Source organism: Oncorhynchus nerka, linkage group LG14 (genome assembly GCF_034236695.1).
Source record: "Oncorhynchus nerka isolate Pitt River linkage group LG14, Oner_Uvic_2.0, whole genome shotgun sequence".
Lineage (NCBI taxonomy): Eukaryota > Metazoa > Chordata > Actinopteri > Salmoniformes > Salmonidae > Oncorhynchus > Oncorhynchus nerka.
This window is the reverse complement of record NC_088409.1, coordinates 67,517,982-67,538,946: the sequence shown is the minus strand read 5'-3', so window position 1 is coordinate 67,538,946 and position 20,965 is coordinate 67,517,982. Positions and strand designations below refer to the sequence as shown.

General features: G+C 44.7%; 2 protein-coding genes across 3 annotated transcripts in view; one reads left to right on the top strand and one right to left on the bottom strand.

Moving 5' to 3' along the window:
- Positions 1-10,158, top strand: part of LOC115141741 (PHD finger protein 23-like) — an 18,069-nt gene extending 7,911 nt beyond the window's left edge. Inside the window, exons 2-4 of the mRNA XM_029680900.2 lie at positions 5,393-5,479; positions 6,768-7,680; positions 7,957-10,158. Of these exons, the coding sequence (XP_029536760.1) occupies positions 5,393-5,479; positions 6,768-7,680; positions 7,957-8,186 (1,230 nt within the window). The 3' untranslated portion in view covers positions 8,187-10,158. The remainder of the gene's footprint in view (positions 1-5,392; positions 5,480-6,767; positions 7,681-7,956) is intronic.
- A 2,930-nt stretch (positions 10,159-13,088) lies between these two features.
- On the bottom strand, positions 13,089-20,817 carry LOC115141740 (uncharacterized). Of its 2 annotated transcripts, XM_029680895.2 has the most exons (4): positions 20,716-20,817; positions 14,665-15,532; positions 14,147-14,396; positions 13,089-13,913 (listed from the first exon to the last, which is right to left on the bottom strand). In XM_029680895.2, the coding sequence occupies exons 2-4, from the start codon at positions 15,489-15,491 to the stop codon at positions 13,665-13,667; spliced, it is 1,326 nt and encodes a 441-aa protein (XP_029536755.1). In that variant the 5' UTR covers positions 15,492-15,532; positions 20,716-20,817; the 3' UTR covers positions 13,089-13,664. The 2 variants fall into 2 exon arrangements, with proteins under 2 accessions (XP_029536755.1, XP_029536756.1); XM_029680896.2 differs by lacking the exon at positions 20,716-20,817 and having other exon boundaries at positions 14,665-15,894.
- Positions 20,818-20,965: the final 148 nt, after the last annotated feature.

The following is a 20,965-nucleotide window of genomic DNA, read 5'->3' as shown; positions in this document are numbered from 1 at the left end:
AGCACCAGATCATCAGCAAACAGCAGACATTTGACTTCGGATTCTAGCAGGGGAGACCGGGTGCTGCAGACTGTTCTAGTGCCCGCGCCAATTCGTTGATATATATGTTGAAGAGGGTGGGGCTTAAGCTGCATCCCTGTCTAACCCCACGACCCTGTGTGAAGAAATGTGTGTGTTTTTTGCCAATTTTAACCGCACACTTGTTGTTTGTGTACATGGATTTTATAATGTCGTATGTTTTACCCCCAACACCACTTTCCATCAGTTTGTATAGCAGACCCTCATGCCAGATTGAGTCGAAGGCTTTTTTGAAATCAACAAAGCATGAGAAGACTTTGCCTTTGTTTTGGTTTGTTTGGTTGTCAATTAGGGTGTGCAGGGTGAATACATGGTCTGTTGTACGGTAATTTGGTAAAAAGCCAATTTGACATTTGCTCAGTACATTGTTTTCATTGAGGAAATGTACGAGTCTGCTGTTAATAATAATGCAGAGGATTTTCCCAAGGTTACTGTTGACACATATTCCACGGTAGTTATTGGTTTCTCTGTCTCTCGCTCTCTCTCTCTGTCTCTCTCTCTCTGTCTCTCTCTCTCTCGCTCTCTCTCTCTGTCTCTCTCTGTCTCTCTCTCTCTCTGTCTCTCTCTGTCTCTCTCTCTCTCTGTCTCTCTCTCTGTCTCTCTCTCTCTCTGTCTCTCTCTCTGTCTCTCTCTCGCTCTCTCTCTCTGTGTCTCTCTCTCTCTCTCTCTGTGTCTCTCTCTCTCTCTCTGTGTCTCTCTCTCTCTCTCTCTCTGTCTCTCTCTCTCTCTGTCTCTCTCTCTCTCTGTCTCTCTCTCTCTGTCTCTCTCTCTCTCTGTCTCTCTCTCTCTCTGTCTCTCTCTCTGTCTCTCTCTCTCTCTGTCTCTCTCTGTCTCTCTCTCGCTCTCTCTCTGTCTCGCTCTCTCTCTGTCTCTCTCTCGCTCTCTCTCTGTCTCTCTCTCTGTCTCTCTCTCTCTCTCTCTCTCTGTCTCTCTCTCGCTCTCTCTCTGTCTCTCTCTCTCTCTCTCGACTTAAAGAAGAGTAAAGTTAAGGCCTCAACATCTGTCTGAATTTCTGTCGCTGTCCTTTTTGAAATACCTGAACGAATTGGCCTACATTCATCACAGCTCATTTGCTTGCACTTGCTTATCCTTAGAGCTAAGTGTTAATTATATAAGAAGAAACATTGTGAATTTACTGAACATAAATGTAATAATGTTTGTGTATGGTTCAAAAGTCAAAACTGTCACGTTGTATAAAGCAGTGGTTCCCTAACTTTTTATAGTCCCGTACCCCTTCAAACATTCAACCTCCATACCCCCTCTAGCACCAGGGTCAGCGCACTCTCAAATGTTGTTTTTTGTCATCATTGTAAGCCTGCCACACACAGAATATACAATACATTTATTAAACATAAGAAGGAGTGTGAGTTTTTTGTCACAACATGGCTCGTGGGAAGTGATAAATAGCTCATATAGGACCAGGGCACAAATAATATTATAATAATAATCAATATTTTGCTCTTTATTTAGCCATCTTACATATAAAACCTTATTTGTTCATCAAAAATTGTGAATAACTCACCACAGGTTAATGAGAAGGGTGTGCTTCAAAGGATGCACATAACTCTGTCTTAAATCATTTTCCACACACAGTGTGTGCCTGTATTTAGTTTTCATGCTAGTGAGGGCTGAGAATCCGCTCTCACATAGGTACGTGGTTGCAAAGGGCATCAGTGTCTTAACAGCGCGATTTGCGAAGGCAAGAAATTCGGAGCCCAGTCCTATCCAGAAATCTGTAAGTGGCTTCTGATTAAATTACATTTTCACAGAACCGCTTGTTGCAATTTCGATGAGGATCTCTTGTTCAGATTTCGATCAGTAAGTGAACTGGAGGCAGGGCATGAAAGGGTTATATAATGAATCCAGTTGTTTGTGTTGTCCGTTTCGGGGAAAGTACCTGCGTAATTGTGCACCCAGCTCACTCAGGTGCGTCGCTATATCACATTTGATATTGTTCGTAACCTTGAGTTCATTTGCACACAAAAAATCATACAATGATGTAAAGACCTGTGTGTTGTCCTTGTTAATGCAGACAGAAAAGAGCTCCAACTTCTTAATCATAGCCTCAATTTTGTCCTGCACATTGAATATAATTGCAGAGAGTCCCTGTAATCCTAGATTCAGATCATTCAGGCAAGAAAAAACATCACCCGATCATGTGAGAAACTCGTCATCATGCAAGCGGTCAGACAAGTGAAAATTATGGTCAGTAAAGAATGTTAAGCTCGTCTCTCAATTCAACAAAAACATATCAGTACTTTGCCCCTTGATAACCAGCTCACTTCTGTATTTTGTAAAAGCATTACATTGGCGCTGCCCATATTGCATAATGTAGTAAGTACACGGGAGTTCAGGGGCCTTGCTTTAACAAAGTTGACCGTTTTCACTGTAGTGTCCAAAACATCTTTCAAGCTGTCAGGCATTTCCTTTGGCAGCAAGAGCCTCTTGGTGGATGCTGTAGTGCACCCAAGTGGCGTCGGGAGCAACTGCTTGCACGCGTTACCACTCCACTATGTCTCCCTGTCATGGCTTTTGCGCCATCAGTACAGATACCAACACATCTTGACCACCAAAGTCCATTTAATGTCATCTAGCTGTCCAGGACTTTAAAAATATCCTGTCCTGTTGTCCTGGTTTCCAGTGGTTTGCATAAGAGGATGTCTTCCTTAATTGACCCCCCATAAACGTAACAGACATATACCAGGAGCTGTGCCAGGCCCGCCACATCTGTTGACTCATCCAGCTGTAATGCATAGAATTCACTGGCTTGTATGCGAAGCAGTAATTGTTTCAAAACATCTCCTGCCATGTCACTGATGTGTCATGAAACAGTGTTGTTTGATGAAGACATTGTCTGTATAGTTTTTTGGGTCTTTTCCCCCACCATTGTCCCAGCCATATCCGCGGCAGCAGGAAGAAAGAAGTCCTCCACAATAGTATGGGTCTTGCCTGTCCTAGCAACTCGGTAGCTCACCATATAAGATGCTTCTAGCCCCTTCTTATTAATGGTATCTGTTGCTTTTATACATGTCTTATTACTCGAAAGTCGTCTTAATTCTCGTTCCAAAAACTTAGAAACGGTTTCGTTTCTAAATGTCTGTACAAGAGTGAAGGTTTCATCGAGTTGTGAGATAGTACTTGTGCCCATATAACACACTGTGGCTGAGGAAAGGCACTACCAATATAAGTGAACCCCAAATCAATGTAGTTCTCATCATTTTTGCGCCTCTTTGATGGTCCAACGTCCCTGTCTGTTGTTCAGTGCTTCCCGGGTAAAGGGGGCAGTAGCTCTTCAGCTGCATCAGATTCACATCTGTCAGTGTCCATGCTAGCTGGGCTAACAACAAATGTAGAAGTACTGATGCTAGCATTGGATGTGCTGGTGGAAGCAGAGCAACTTGTGTCGTCGACAGGTGCAGGTGTCGTACTGCTGGTAGTAACAGTACTACCAGTAGAGCTGGTATGTGTCTCTATGGACGAGGGCCTTACTTTTTTTGAACCATTTATCCATTTTTGAGCAAACGGAATGAGCAGCAGCTACGTTTGGCTACATACAGAGAGTAATGGTTGATGTGATTGGATGTTAACTATTTGACAAGGCTACCTGTATTTGACATTGTGTTGTTATTTCGCTGAACACTATATGGTTTAATGTTATTTTTGTCAGTGAAACGAGGCTACTCAGGCGAGAAAAAGACCTCACCCAAATGTATAGCCCCATTGGAAAATATAAATGGACTTTTGGGGGGGGGGGGGGGGCGTACCCCCGACGGCATTGTGTGTACCCCAGTTTGGGAATACCTGGTATAAAGGATTGGAGAAAGGTGCAGGAATATGTCATATTGGGTTTTAATTCTTCACCCAATAATGCATGCCATGAAAGGCACGGGGACGAAGCCCAAAACAAACACGTATCCAAAAACACAGGGATGTAACCCAAACAAAAGAGAGAGGTTAAACCTCTAATAAATGCACGGGACGAGACCCGTAATAACAAGTACACCATACACCAGCACGAATGCTGGAACAACAAAGCACAGGAACTCACAAGACCAACGGACATGGGAACAATAACCAACCAAAACAATGGTGAACAGAGGGCACATACAATTACTAATCAGGGGGAATGGGAACCAGATGTGTATAATGAGACAGTTCAGTGACGCCTAGAAGGCCGGTGAAGTAGACCTCTGGAACTGTGTGCACGGAATGAGCAGCAGTACTGGGGGAATCCATGACAAAAACGCATGAATTATTATTGAGGGAGAATGCCGTTCTTATCCAGTTATACAAATCCACAAGGAATCAGTAGAAACCATATTTATTTAAGCAAGTCAGCCATAAGCTCCACTCTCGGGACAGCTTTATGTAGATTCTAAAAGTTTGCACTGTTTGTCATCGTTACAGTGCATTTAATGTGTTGTTTAGAGTTGTGTGGTGGCTTCGCTGACATGCATCTAAAATAATTGGTTGTTCGCCCCACCAACATTGACATGCTAAAATCGCCACTGTCCATAATAAATAATACATTGCTAAATGAATGCATTTATTGCGTTAAAATAGGTCATAAGAAACCTCAGGACACCAAATGTAAATTGCAATCAGTCAGAAAATGTACTGGTTGATCCAGAAGCACATAGACTGGAGTGTATTTTCTGACTGTAAGATAACAGGTGCCCATCTAGCCCGTCCAAGCTACACCTAAACTATATTGAAACTAATTTCACACATATTAAAATAATAATAATAGATGTGGCCTAAAGAAAATATGAATTAGACAATGGTCTGATGGGTAACAATAATATCAATTGAGAATGAAGAGACTGATGACCAATGCATCAGCACATTGTGCATTGATAAACGCACCAGGGCATTGGAAATGAAAGGACCGGAGCTTATTCCATATCTGTCTACAGAGGTCCATGCAGGCCAGACGTTTTGATTGCTATACCCTATCTGAAAGAGCAGATTCGAAGGTTCCTAATGGAACTATTTTTGCCAAACAACTCTGCAAATTTTGCAGATGGTCTCGGTTTCAAAGTATTTATTTTTCCTTGAACAACCGAGGCTCCATACACATGCCTCCCGCGCTTTGCTCACGGCAGTTTACTATTGCACTTAGGTGCGTTTTGTTTCAGCTCGCCGGGTGCACGGAGTAGGCGGAGTTTGCTTTCAAGGCCAATAGAATGCTCTCAAATATACACACTCTGCCTACTCGGCGCTACGGGCCAGCTGCATGGACAGGAGGGACTCAGCACGTTATAATGTGGTTATTAATGTTCTAAAATAACAAGGTGTTTGTTTGTTTCCACAGAGAAAGAGAAAACGCACTGTGGAGGACTTCAACCAGTTTTGCACCTTTGTGTTGGCCTATGCTGGATACATCCCCTATCAAACAGAGGTAGGTTGATAAAACACAGATTTTTCCTGTTCAAGTAAGACTGAGATGTAGCTTATTAACACCAAATTGCTCTTATAATTAATTGATGTCTTATTGTTTCTACACTGAACAAAAATATAAACGCAAATATAAACGCAACATGTAAAGTGTTGGTCCCATTTTTCATGAGCTGAAATAAAAGATCCCAGAAATGTTCCATACAAAAAAAGCTGATTTCTCTCAAATTTTGTGCACAAATTTGTTTAAATCCCTGTTAGTGATCATTTGCCAAGATAATCCATCCACCTGACAGGTGTGGCATATCAAGAAGCTGATTAAACAGCATGATTATTACACAGGTGCACCTTGTGCAGGGGACAATGAAAGGCCACTCTAAAATGAGCAGTTTTATCACACAACACAATGCCACAGGTCTCAAGTTTTGAGGGAGCGTGCAATTGGCATGCTGACTGCAGGAATGTCCACCAGAGCTGTTGCCAGAGAATTCAATGTTAATTTCTCTATCATAAGCCACCTCCAACGTTGTTTTAGAGAATTTGGCAGTACATCCAAATGGCCTCACAACCACAGACCACTTGTATGGCGTCATGTGAGCAGGTGGTTTGCTGATGTGAACAGAGTGCCCCATGGTGCAGGTTAGGGTTATGGTATGGGCAGGCATAAGCTGGCAATTTGAATGCACAGAGATACCATGACGAGATCCTGAGGCCCATGGTTGTGCCACTCATCCACCGCCATCACCTCATGTTTCAGCATGATAATGCACAGCCTCATGTCGTAACGATCTGTACACAATTCCTGGAAGCGGAAAATGTGTCAGTTCTTACATGGCCTGGATACTCACCCATTGATCAAGTTTGGGATGCTCTGGGTCGACGTGTACAACAGTGTGTTCCCGCCAATATCCAGCAACTTCTCACAGCCATTGAAGAGGAGTGGGACAACATTCCACAGGCCACAATCAACAGCCTGATCAACTCTATGTGAATGAGATGTGTCGCGCTGCATGAGGCAAATGCTGGTCACACCAGATACTGACTGGTTTTCTGATCTACGCCCCTACTTTTTTTGTAACGGTATTTGTGACCAACAGATGCATATCTGTATTCCCAGTCATGTGAAATCAATAGATTAGGGCCTAATGAATTTCAATTGACTGATTACCTTATGTGAACTGTAACTCAGTAAAATCTTTGGAATTGTTGCATGTTGTGTTTTAATGTTTTTGTTCAGTTGAATGAGGTCTCCAGTTCTGCTGTTGTTTCCATGGTGATATATCCCCCTGTAGGATTGGTGGTGTAGTGACAGCAAGCTCAGTGACAGCAACCCCTGCAGCAGTAGCCACAGTACCAGTCCATGGGCCTACCAGTCCTCTCCTAACTCAGACTGTGGCTCCTCCACTCAGAGCCAGAAGGAGAAAGGGAAGGAGTTGAAGAGGAGGAGGTCAGACAAGAAGCCAGCCGGGCCTGGCCAGGGGGAGAAGAAGCCAAGAGGAGGAAGTGCCAAAAAGTATCCTAATAACAAACAGGCTGCCCCTACATCAACAGTCAGCAGAATGCCAGAGCTCCATGAGCAGCACCAGCGGCAGTCTGAACGGACCAACCTGAACAGCTGTCTTACTGACAACAAAAGACATCCTCTGACAGCTCCGAAATGTGACCATGACTGTAAACTTTCCCAATCTTCCCTGACTCAACTCTTCCCTGAAGCCACCTCCAGCAGCTCTCTGTCTGTCCACATGGACAAGATCAACACTGGTCAGACACACACGCCAGACCCCAACGGGTCAGCTGGGAAAATGAATGACTCTACAACCCCTCAGAAGACAGGAAGTGAAGAACTGGAACAGGAAGTGACCGAACAGCCTGTTGACATGACAACGACAAGCTGTGAGACGGGGATGAGCTGTCCTCATAGGCCGGGAGACAGAGAAAAGAAGAGAAGAAAGGAAGAGAATGTGACGAGGGAGAGCTGGGAGGGGTCTGGGAGTGAAGGAAGGATAGACAGTGGTCAGAGGTCAGATATCCTGAGGATGGTGATGGACAGGAGGTTGAGAGGTCAGCTAACTGAAGACCAGGAGACAGGCTACCACACAGAGGAGGGTAGCAGCCCCGACCGGGACCATGGAGGGAGCAACTACCAGACAGACCAGGGAGGGAGCGATGGAGAGGACACATCTGCAGACAACAGCAAGATGGAGGGTGAGTAGAGAGGAACCCCACTTGAGACTCAAGATGCATCCCAAATGGCACGCTCTGCTCTGTAGCACTAATTTTGACCAGGGCCCATATTCCCTATATAGTGAACTACTTTTGATCAGGACTGTAGTAGGGCTCTAGTTAAAAGTAATAGGGAACAGGGTGCCGTTTTGGATGCAGCTCGCTCATTATCTCATCACTCTCTACAACCATCATTGCTAGTATAAAACAGAGGCTGTGTTTAATATAATGTCTCTCTTCTATTTTCTCTCTTCTCAGATCAGGACGACTCGTGGGACCTGATCACCTGTTTCTGCCTGAAGCCATTTGCGGGTCGGCCCATGATAGAGTGTAGTGAGTGTGGCACCTGGGTGCACCTGTCCTGCGCTAAGATCCGCCGCACCCACGTTCCTGAAGTCTTCACCTGCCAGCCCTGCCGAGATGCCAAGACCAACATCAGACGGTCCAACCGGGCGCGTATCGCCTCCCGCAAACGCTTCAGCGACTAGAGAGCACCAGCTGGTTCATTGGCTGCGTCCAAATTGGCGGCAGGTAGCCTAGCGGTTAAGAGCATTGGGCCAGTACCCGAAACATTGCTGGTTCGAATCCCCAAGGTGGAAAAATCTGCTGTTCTGCCCTTGAGCAAGGCAGTTAATTCCCAACAACAACTGCTCCCCCCGGGCACTGATGTCATTAAGGCAGCCCCCCGCACTTCTGATTCAGAGGGGTTGGGTTAAATGCACATTTCAGTTAAATACATTCAGTTGTGTAACTGACTAGGTACCACCCTTTCCTATTCCCTTTATAGTGAACTACTTTTGACCAGAGCCCTATGTAGGGAATAGGGTGCCATTTGGGACATTGACCACTAGTGAGCATCAAGTTCTTTGCTGGTCCATTCTGACACTCTGCACAAACCACCTCCAGCCACCAGGGTTGTGTTCAGTAAGACGCACAGAACATGTCAATTATTGAACAAGTCCAGGTAGTCCTCCCTGTTTCAGTCCTTTTTCTTCCGTTTTGTGCCTAACGAACACGACCCGGGACACTGCCATCAGCAACCAAGCCATGAGTCTACGGTCATGTTCCTCTGCTCAGACGTTGTAATCATCAACCAATGGTTGCGTACCACATCAACTGTGTCGTTGGGCACCAGATTATAACATATGTGGCCGGTTTCACAGACAAGGCTTAAACTTAGTCCCAGACTAAAATGCCTGTTTGAGCTGTCTTAACTCAAAGCGAATTGCACATACTTATCTTAAAATAGCCGTATATTTAGCCTGTTCTGGATAAAACAAAGCCGATTGCAAGAGGGATTAGAGCTACTCTAGGACTAAATGGAAGCTTAAAGGAATCCTTCAAAGAGGCAGGTTTAACTTCTGCTTAGTACTGTTTGAGGGAGCAGGGACTATTTGGAATGTCTAAATGAAGACCAACCTGCACTACAGAGGCCAGCCAGACGAGTACTGGTGGATGGGAGTAATCCATTCAATTACTTAGATGAAATAGCTTTTTGAGACCGCTTTCGTATGTACAAAGAAAATGCATTGGAGGTAATATCTTTGCTTGAGCCTAGACTTTCCTCTCCATCTCAAAGAGGAAGGCCTTTACCCAATTCTCTCCAAGTTCTGATCACTTTGAGGTTTTTGGCATCTGGAATCTTTCATCATGAAACTAGTGATTTGTGTGGTGTCAGTGAAGAAACTGTAGGATAGTCTTCACATCAAGTTTCCTGATTCTGCTAGCCAAGCCAACTATAAAGAACAATTCTATGAATATGGGCACTTCCCAGGAGTGATTGGCTGTATAGATGGATGTCATGTTCCCATCAAGTGTCCATAAACTCCTGATGCTGAGGAGTACAGGAATAGTAAGAACTGGTTTTCCATCAATGTTCAGGGTCATTTAGAGTTTTCAAACATTGTTGCACGTTGGAAAAGTGCAACTCACAATTAAGGATTTTTCGCAACTCTTCATTGTGTGCTGTTTCAGAAAGGACAACATAGTGGACTACTCGGTGACAGTGGATATGGTCCGTGTAACTTTGTATTCACTCCATACATAAATCCCACAACAGCTGAGCAGCAAAGATACAACAGAGCTCATATCCGCATGAGAGGGATGGTCGAGCGTATGTTTGGAGTATGGAAAAATCAAATCCGGTGTTTACGCAATACACTTTGTTTCATGCCAAGAAGATGCTGCAAGGTGGTCATTGCTACAGCTGTGTTGCACAACTACCTGAAGCAGCATTGCTGTCCTTATCCTCCAATGATCAAGCAGATGTGCCCATGGCTGAGGCAGGCAATGACCAACGAGGACTTGCACACAAGAGTTGCTTTCACATTGCAGCACTTCAACTAGATGAGATGCGTTTAAATATGGAATGTATTCATTGTGGCTTATTTCTGCTTTGATAATGTTTGTTCTGTGCAAAATTCAAATAGTGTGCAGCAATTAAATGAGTGACTAAACCAAGGCTGGTTTAAAATGTAGTTTGTGGTGATTAAAATACACGCACTCATGAATATCCAAATGACAAAACATTTATCTTTTACATATCGTTCACCATGGCTGGTAAGTCACAATTGTCTCGTTACTGTATCTATTTTGAATCATACCTCTCTCGTCCAACTTCATATCCAATTCAACCTGTAGAATTCTCAGTTTCATTTCATGTTCTTCCCTCAGATTTTTCATTTTATACTCATGAAATTATCTGGTTAACTTTTCATGCATGGTCATCTTCTTTGTTCTCTGCTGAAAGGTGGTGGCAGCATCTTCTCTCAGGGATGTTATAGCAGATGTGGAGGGTACACACTCACTGTGTACTGGCTCTTCCGACCTGTTCACATTCCTTTCCTCTAGAAAAATAACACTGTTTAGAAGCACAAATAAACTCACATGGTCCTTAAAATGAAAGGAGACTAAAGATTGACACAGACAGTGGAATATATTTACCAAAGGAAGTAACCAATTTACTTTCCTGGTATCTACCATTTGTGCTCCGTTTTTCATCTGAACTGTCCAAATGGTAATCTGGTATACCATCCAGAGGTTGGTCATCGTCTGGTATACCATCCAGAGGTTGGTCATCGTCTGGTATACCATCCAGAGGTTGGTCATCCTCTGGTATACCATCCAGAGGTTGGTCATCGTCTGGTATACCATCCAGAGGTTGGTCATCCTCTGGTATACCATCCAGAGGTTGGTCATCCTCTGGTATACCATCCAGAGGTTGGTCATCGTCTGGTATACCATCCAGAGGTTGGTCATCGTCTGGTATACCATCCAGAGGTTGGTCACCGTCTGGTATACCATCCAGAGGTTGGTCACCGTCTGGTATACCATCCAGAGGTTGGTCACCGTCTGGTATACCATCCAGAGGTTGGTCACCGTCTGGTATACCATCCAGAGGTTGGTCACCGTCTGGTATACCATCCAGAGGTTGGTCACCGTCTGGTATACCATCCAGAGGTTGGTCACCGTCTGGTATACCATCCAGAGGTTTGTCACCGTCTGGTATACCATCCAGAGGTTGGTCACCGTCTGGTATACCATCCAGAGGTTGGTCACCGTCTGGTATACCATCCAGAGGTTGGTCACCGTCTGGTATACCATCCAGAGGTTGGTCACCGTCTTGTATACCATCCAGAGGTTGGTCACCGTCTGGTATACCATCCAGAGGTTGGTCACCGTCTGGTATACCATCCAGAGGTTGGTCACCGTCTGGTATACCATCCAGAGGTTGGTCACCGTCTGGTATACCATCCAGAGGTTGGTCACCGTCTGGTATACCATCCAGAGGTTGGTCATCGTCTGGTATACCATCCAGCGGTTGGTCATCGTCTGGTATACCATCCAGAGGTTGGTCATCGTCTGGTATACCATCCAGAGGTTGGTCATCGTCTGGTATACCATCCAGAGGTTGGTCATCGTCTGGTATACCATCCAGAGGTTGGTCATCGTCTGGTATACCATCCAGAGGTTGGTCATCGTCTGGTATACCATCCAGAGGTTGCTGGTGCACTATTATTCCACAGCAAGTCACTAAATTCATCAGTCTTGTCTTTTTTTTGGTGGTCCACCACCAGTAGTAAATCACTCTCTTCTGATCGCTACATTCTAAAGCCAGTTTAAGGTTCTTCCACAGTGTCGTTAAAGGCAGATATCATTCAATATAAGTGATGTCACAAAAATATGAATATGAGAAATGTGAAATACTGATAATAATGACGATACTCACCTGAAGTTGTACTCTTCTTGTGGTTACATTTGACTTTGCATTGAATTCACTGAAAATTTCTACCCAACCATACTTTCTTTTGCTAGCAGTAACATGGTTTTTACTTTCAATAACTGGATGGTTTGACAAAATTTGTTTTAGTCGCATTTTTTCATACTCACTGAAGTTTTTTGAACTAATTATTTTTGCCTCTGCCATTGTTTTTCTGAAGATTCACACCAGTAATGGTGTTTTCTATTCCATTCTGGGGGTTTTATGAGCACCATTAGACCAACAGCATGAGCTCATACTTAACCTAATCAGGCTTAACCCAGGTGTTCTCATTTAGGCTTACTTACCTTACTCCAGGACTCTGACTTACTAAGCCAAATTTAAGCTACGTTCATGAAAGCTACTTAAATGGCCTAGTTTAACTAGTACACATTAAGGCCTACTCCAGGCTTAATCTAAGGCCCGTCTGTGAAACCGGCCCATGATGTCGCTAGCTGATACTTAAAATACCTATCCAGGCATTGTAAGATCCTACCACTGTCTCCAGAACTGTACAATGTCCATCCATTCACAGACAATCATGTCTTCTCAGGAAGGAATGAGGGGCTACAGGAGAGGGAATGGGGGGATGGAGTGAGGGCAGGGGTGAAAGATGGATGTGGTTGGTAACCATCTGCTGAACATAACTTCTTCTCACATGCTAATCTCATTTACCCCCACCTGTCCCTTCATCTCTCCCTCCACCCACCCATCTCCTCATTGGTACATCACTGAACCTAAAAGGGCTTGCATTGGCTCACTACTTAGTGTTGTACTATGTAAGGAATAGGGTGCCATTTGAGACACATGGACAGGTTTCTGAAGACTGCTTTCTCAACTGTCATGCCAGTGACTTTGACTGTCAGTTGTATAATTATACAGTTCCCAGTGGATGCCTTGCACTCTTCCAAACACGTTATGTACACAGTGCACATAGCATTAAGAACACCTTCCTAATATTGAGTTGCTGTTGAGCATGAAAAACCCAGCAGCATTGCAGTTCTTGACACAAACCGGTGTGCCTGGCACCTACTGCCATAGCCCATTCAAAGGCACTTAAATCTATTGCAGGTGTTCATAATGTTTTGTACACTGTATATCAGATGGTAAACCTTTAGTAAGATGTAAATAGTTCACTTTTTTTTAAGAGTTGTTTATTAAATGTGACACATGCAGTAATAAAGGTCAAGGACTAACTTGTTAGTCTCATTGTTATTCTGTTTACATAATGACATATTATTTTCACAAGTACCTTGTACACAACATCAGTCACCAGACCAGATAATGTGGTTTGGTCTTGTTTTAATGGAGCAAAGCATCACGATCATTAAGCATGTAATCTTCTAGTGTCCATTTAAGCAGCCGATCTCCAGCACAACTACTCTATGTTCCGGTCAGCTGCCACACTACTGATGATCATATAGGTTGATCTCTGCACACATGAAATCAGCTCCAGGTATCTGAGATGTCTTAAGGCAGGCATGGTTTATTTACATTCAAATATTTGACAGTAAAGTGATAGGTTCAAATCTCCAAGCCTACCTGACAAAAGCAGAAGGTTCCTCCACCACTTATCTATGCAGTCTCAATTGCCCTTTACCACTTACCCTACCCAGACCAGTCCTTCACCACAAACTACAGTTTGTCTCAGGACTTCTATATCTGACATCCTGAACCAGCTAGCCACCCCCTGTGTGTTAAGTGCTAGCTACTCCTCTGGCCTCATGGCTGGTACGTCCAGTCCGTTGTCTCTGACGTAGGGCAGGACAGCGTCGGTGTAGAACATCTCCAGCTTGACCAGCGTGTCATCCCAGAATGTAGGGTCAAAGGTCACAGGGATGATGGCTGTTTCCTTCAGGGTGAACACCACTAGGTCAGCCTGGGTTAACCCTGTCACCGCCAGCTGGCACTGGATCTGGGTGTAGTAGGTGTGGTCTGGTTTCAGATGGTACCTCACCTGTAGAGAACAGAAGAAAAGAAGAATTGGGAAGCACTGCTCGAATACACTAGTAGGTAGATCTTTATATATTGAAGGTGCTCTTTGGTTAAGGGGTTAACTGGTCACAAGGCAGAGCACTCTTCATTTAATTAAAATGTCTTTATTATGATAATATGTTAGAACAAAAAAATCAATCTTGGCATAACCTACATCAGGGCGTACAATGATACAACAAACATGTCCTAACCAACCTGTCCCACGCCCAGGTCCTGTATCGTCAGGCAGAAGGCTGGGTCCTCTCTACAGGCCTGGGCTACAGTGTTCAGACGGTGCTTGTAGGGACACTTGACCTCCAGGCAGAGCAGCCGCTGGCCGGTCCTCTGGTCCTCTACAATGCCGTCAGGGCTGCCTGCTAGCCAGGGGCGCTTGGGGTCGATGAATAGGCCACACTCCTGCACCCTCACCGCCCGGCCCAGGGCCTTGCTCTTCAGGCTTTGATATCTGAAAAGAGATGAGATTGTAATGTATTCATCTCAGAGGGGAAATTAGTTTGTCATCCTTACAGCCATAGAAAACCCAGGTGGTTGGTGGACCTTAATTGGGAAGGACGGGCTTGTGGTAATGACTGGAGTGGAATGGGTGGATTGATAAAATACATCAAACACATGGCTTTATGCCATTCCATTTGCGCCGTTCCAGCAATTATTATGAGCCGCCCTACCCATTTAAAACAATCGCAGGACATTTACAGTAAATACATAAATGATACCTCCGCACGGCATCGGCCTCCCGCTCAATGCCCCAGTTCATGGCGCGGGTTTTGAAGTTGGTGCCACGGCCGGTGATGGCGGCCAGATAGGAAGCAGGCGGGGTCTGGCTCTTGCCAGTGACGAAGCGGCTGTGGGCGAGGCTGTGAGCGATGGACGCTGTAATGCGGTTCTGACGCCAGGCGAACCAACTGGGGTTCTCTCTCTGGCCCCGGGTCTGGAGCTCCACCGCCTCCACAACGCCACCCTCCATCTTCTGACCTAACCCCAGAGGCATGGCTTCGGGCCTGGGGGGAGAGACCACGGAGCTCCCCCCAACCTGGTTGGTCCTGGGGGGAGAGACCATGGAGCTCCCCCCAACCTGGTTGGTCCTGGGGGGAGAGACCACGGAGTTCCCCCCAACCTGGTTGGTCCTGGGGGGAGAGACCATGGAGCTCCCCCCAACCTGGTTGGTCCTGGGGGGAGAGACCAAAGGCTTACCCCTGACCTGGCTGCTCTTGACAGGGCTATGACTATACTGATGGGCCTCAGGATTCTTCTCTAGGATGATATCTGGATGATATCTGACAGTAGGGATGTTCTTTTTGGCGTAACGTGTATCTGTGGTCTTTGCTCCTGCTCCCCTGGCCTGGCTGGCTGTGGCTCTGGTGGTCCCGGAGGCTGGGGTCTTCACAGTGGCTGACCACCCTGCTGAGTCCCCTGAGCCATCAGAGGGGGTTAGGGTGGAACCTTTGTTGATATGCATCTGTGTTGGGGGGCTATTTGAGACAGATGCAACCACTGAGCTGTCACGGTGAGAGCCGTCCTGGCTTGTCTTGGTGGGAGTCATTGTTCGGCGAGTTTCAACAAGTTAGAAGGATTCTGTAAATTCTAAATAAAATAGAGCAGTAAGATACTTTTACATATAAAAATATGATATGTCCCATTCCTAAAGTTGTGTGTGTGTGTGTGGACCTGAAATCCCCAAAAGTCCCCACAAGGATAGTAAAACAAGGATAGTTCTACCTTGTGGGGACATTTCCCACATCCCCATGAGGACAAAGGCTATTTTAATCTTAGGGGTTAGGTTTACGATTAGGGTTAGAATTAGGGTTTGGTTAAGTTACATGTTAGGGTAAAGGTTTAGGGAAAATAGGATTTTGAATGGGAATTAATTTTAGGTCCCTACAGGCTATCAAGTGTGTTAGTGGTTTACAGTCTGTCTGTAACTAATGATACCCATTTAATCTCTCTCTCCCTCCCTCCCTCCCTCCCTCCCTCCCTCCCTCCCTCCCTCCCTCCCTCCCTCCCTCCCTCCGAGTCTGTATGTGGTGATTGAGTAATCCATTTACAACGTAAAGAGCTTGTGAACCTGTACATCACCGAGGCCAAACTTCCTGCCATCCAGGACCTCTATACCAGGCGGTGTCAGAGGCAGTCCCTAAACATTGTCAAAGACTCCAGCCACACTAGTCATAGACTTCTCTCTGCTACTGCACGGGAAGCGGTACCGGAGCGCCAAATCTAGGTTCAAGATGCTTCTAAAAGCCATGAGAGCCCCCCCCTCCACGCTGCTGCTACTCTGTTATTATCTACGCATAGCCACTTTAATAACCCAACCTGCATGTACAAAATTACCTCGACACCGGTGACCCGCACATTGGCACATTGACTCTGAACTGGTTTATAACTGTTTATAGCCCCGCTATTGTTATTTACTGCTGCTCCTTAATTATTATTTTTCTTAACTCTTACTTTTTTAGGTATTTTCTGAAAACTGCATTGTTGGTTAAGGGCTTGTAAGTAAGCATTTCACTGGAAGGTCTACCTACACCTGTTGTATTCGGCGCATGTGACAAATACAATTTGATCTGATCCTCTTTTACAGTGCCCCTCCACTGGCCAGTTCACAGATCAGTAAATATCCATAGCAGGTGGTGAACAGTGGGGGTTAAACTAGGGCTATGTAATGGGGAATGCATTCCCTGAACTGAACAGTTCTGCAGGTGAGGGATCAGGGTTCACATCACCGCCGGCACGTGAGGAGACTACTTGTAGACTGTGTCCCAACTGGCACCGTACTCCCTTTATAGTGCACTACTTTTGATCAGGGCCTATAGGGCTCTGGCCAAAAGTAGTGCACTATAACATTATAGGGTGCCACTTGGGACGCAAAGATGAATTTCTGCGGTTGAGGGGCTGACTCTCGAGTCCTGATGGCTTGGATTTAAACTGAAATGACCAAACAAGCAACAAACATACTTCTATGCAAGGTAGGTAATGGACATGAGACTCACCCTATAGCAAGCTGGCCAGACATGAGGCATGCACAGAGGTACAGAGAGAGTCAATCTACATACTGAGTAACTCTGAGTTGAGAGAACATGGAAGTCACAACGGAGGTATTTAAACCCCCTATTGTGTGACTTCAACTGTTCTCAGAACAACAGTGTATTAGGGGGCCAACCCCAACAGAGGCTGTTTCTCAAATTGCACCCTATTAGGGCCCTGGTAAAAAGTAGTGCACTACATAAAGAATAGAGTGCCATTTGGAACTAACGTAGACTCTGGGAGGATCTGCTCCATCCTGACAGAGAACAAGTTTATGGGAGGGGTTTGGGAGAGTCTTTGTTGACATACTCCAAATGTCTTTGTTTGATCATTACGAGCCTCATTGACTTTAGCTTCTGTTCAACTGTCTGTTTGCTGCTCTAATGGTCTTCTGTTTTTGCTTAGCTCCTCCCCGCCCACGAAACAGAATTTACTGGATAGTATTTCTGAAGTGTTGGAGAGAAGGGTGAAGGTTCAGAGTCAGACGTACAAACGAGCCCTACTAAAAGCATGACCATAATCTAGAATTAAGACAGGGACTAATAGGGAGTAAGGACATTGATGGGTAGCAGGTTGCGAGTATAATACAGACGAAGTAGTAGTAGACTTAGTTCATTTCCTGGGAGAGATCTTTCAGATTTCATCTGAAATGGCACCCTATTCCCTTTTTAACACTGTACTTTTTGACTAGAGCCCTTTGTAGGTAATAGGATGCCATTTTGGATGTAACCATACTCGATCCCTCCCCCAGGCAGGCCTGTGTAGTTGCCCAGACCAGGCAGGGGAGCCTGTGAGGCAAAATCATGTGTGGAGCTAAACTAATAATAATAACTTAGATTTTTATGGCAATGCACAGCTCCTCACACTCACCAGGTAGTACAGAGGCTTAGGCCACATTCACGTCATGGAGGAACGACTTGTCTACTTCGGAGGAACGACTTGGAGCGTTCACATGCTCAGAGCTCCAAAGGAACGCAATAACTATTCTCACCATTGACAGCCGAAATCGCGGCCATGTTTGTTGCCACTTTCAGTGGTGGATGACATCAGAGCTCAACGGGGAAAGATCGGGGACCAGAGGTCATCCAAGTTTTATAGTCGTAATTACAAGTTGGAGGGGCGTATTGTCACTGCCGTGTATGACGTTCTGTTCCTACTGTGACGATTAGAACTTATCCAAACCAAAACTGTGGATAGATGGTAGCATTCACACAACTGAAAGCACAAACCTCTGCATTTAACTACATCAAGGTGACTGGGAACATGGACGTGTACAAACAGACCAGCTATGACCTCCATAAGGCAATCAATGAGGCAAAACTACAGTACAAGGACAAACTAGTGTCGCAATTCAACGGCTCAGACACAAGACGCATGTAGTAGGGAAAGCCGGCCATATCACGGACACCTCGCTCCTGGACAAGCTAAACACCTTCTTTGTCCGCTTCAAAGAAGGTGGGACCCATGCTGTCCATGTTGCCCAAAAAGGGATGACCTTCCATCATCCGGAGGTTAATCCAAGGAGACAGGACTGGAGACAAGGACCAGAGTCAAAGCGGGCATAATTGTAGCAGAGAGGAAAACAGCATCAGGCAAGGAAAACAGGCACAACAGGATCTGAATAATAACAAACGGCTAGAAACGTAGACTGACTGAGCAGAGATTACGATCTGGCAGTGTGGAAGTGGCAGGGCTGAGTATTTGTAAAGGTCTTGATTATGGAACAGGTTGCAGCTGGTGGGGATCTGCTCTGACTCGAGCACTCCTGTCTCTGCCCACACAGTCACACAGAGAGAGTGTGTGTGTGTGTGTGTGTGTACTGGGGGAGTGGCGGCAGGTCAAGGAGACACAGGATGAGCAGTAGAGGGTATTGCAGGAGCAGATATGACAGATGGTTCAAGCACATGCATGCCAAATCGTGGGGGGTTATCCATACGGATCACGGATCAACTAGGGTCCGTTACACCACTAACAAATATACACTGTTGCTTACAAAGAAGTTGCTTACCAAGAAGTTGCTTACCAAGAGTTGCTTACCAAGAAGGCAGTGAATGTTCCTGAGTGGCCTGAGTTACAGTTTTGACTTAACCCTTCTGCTGTGTTCAGGTCGAATTGGGCCGATTTACAAGTTCTCTCTTAGTTCATTTAATCTGATTGTAATAAGGTTACATGACTTTGTCCACACAGGACATCTGAACACACAAAATACATTTTGATGATGTTCATAACATTTTTGGTGTTTTATTTAACTTTTGTACACCTATGGTGTACCCGGCCCGGTCATTAGAAATTAATGGGTGAGACTACAATTAGTGTATAAAATTTAGTTCAGGCCCATGCCCATTCATCAGATGGACACTCTTCCTCTCCAAGACCCCCACATGCATGTGTTTGAGCGCACACACACACCTAACTCCCCTTCTTGGCTTCCATGTCAACCCCCACGGGAACCTTTCCCCAATAGAATCTTCCCACGGGAACCACACCTATTGGTATTCTCACAAACAATCGCAACATTGTTTCAATAACACATCTAACTTTTCTTGCAGCTCTGGTATATAAAGCTTTTTTGAGGTCATGCTCACAATTAATTCTGTGGCAGCATAATGATCAAACAATATACTGTATGTGAGGCTCTTGATCATATCTTTGATCATGACACTGGCGAGGAGGAAAGTCCTTGTTAAACTTTGACACAAAGTAGTCTGTGATAAATAGCACAATATGTTTAATCTGTATTTGTTATAGTCAACAAAATCCATAATCCATGGATTTTTTTAAACTCAAAAACGAGTTGTATGAGCTCAGGTCAATGAGGCCTATAGGCCATAAATAGCAAATAGAAGTTCAAATCGTGTAATGTTCACAAGAACTTAAGTTGATACAAAGATCTCAACATTAGGTGATAATATATGTATTATTATGGATTTATAATCCGCTATAATATGGCCGGGAACACAGAATTAATTAACATGAAACGACCACTACAGGGGGGTTAAATTTAAATCTACTTGAAAATCTACGGCAAGACCTGAAAATGTTTTTCTAGCAATGATCAACAACCTGTCAAATTCAGAGTTTGAATATTTTGGGGGGGAATAATGGCTAAATGTTGCACAATCCAGGTGTGGAAAGCTCTTAGATTTACTCAGAAAGACTCAGCTGTAATCTCTGCCAAAGGTGCTTCTACAAAGTATTGACTCACGGGTATGATATTTCTCTATTTAATATTCAATACATTTGAAAAAATTTCAAAAATATATATATTTAATCAATTCTGAATTCTAGCTGTAACACAACTAAATGTGGAATAAATCAAAGGGTATGAATACTTTCTGAAGGCACTGTAGAACCCTCTGTAGAAAGGGTTTGACATAGAACCCAAGAGTTCTACCTGGAACCAAAACGTTTATTCAAAGGGTTCTCCTATGGGGAAAGCCGAAGAACCTTTAGGTTCTAGATAGTACCCTTTTTCTAAGAGTGTAAGAGTCGAGGAACAGAAACTATACACACATTACATTCTGTTCCTTTTTCGACCCCCAGGTGAGCTAAATGGTCTTGATTCATCTGGAGTGGTGTGATAGAATAATCCAAGCTAATTGTGTGTTTAAAGGGTTGTTTGGCCGTTTCAAACTAATAGTTTTAGATAGAATACAGCAGACCTGTGTCATCATTGTCCTACTCTACTTTTCTACGAAATTACTGGGCAGAATAGTATTCCACAAAATTAAATTGTTGCTTACCGGATGAAGTTCTGTCTAGTCGAGAGTTCAAAAGCGGAATTGAATATCTACTGCATGAGTCACTATCTCATGACAAACACGTCAGATTCATCCTATTGGCTTGCTGCTGCTGCTGCTCTGTGTGTGGATGTGTGTGTGTGTGTGTGAGTCGGGCATGCCCTGAACATGTCTAGTGTCAGAGTCGCGTTAAAAACAACTCGAAACTCGGAAATTTCGGGCATCTTTCTAGAGCTCCGACTTTCCGAAGTAA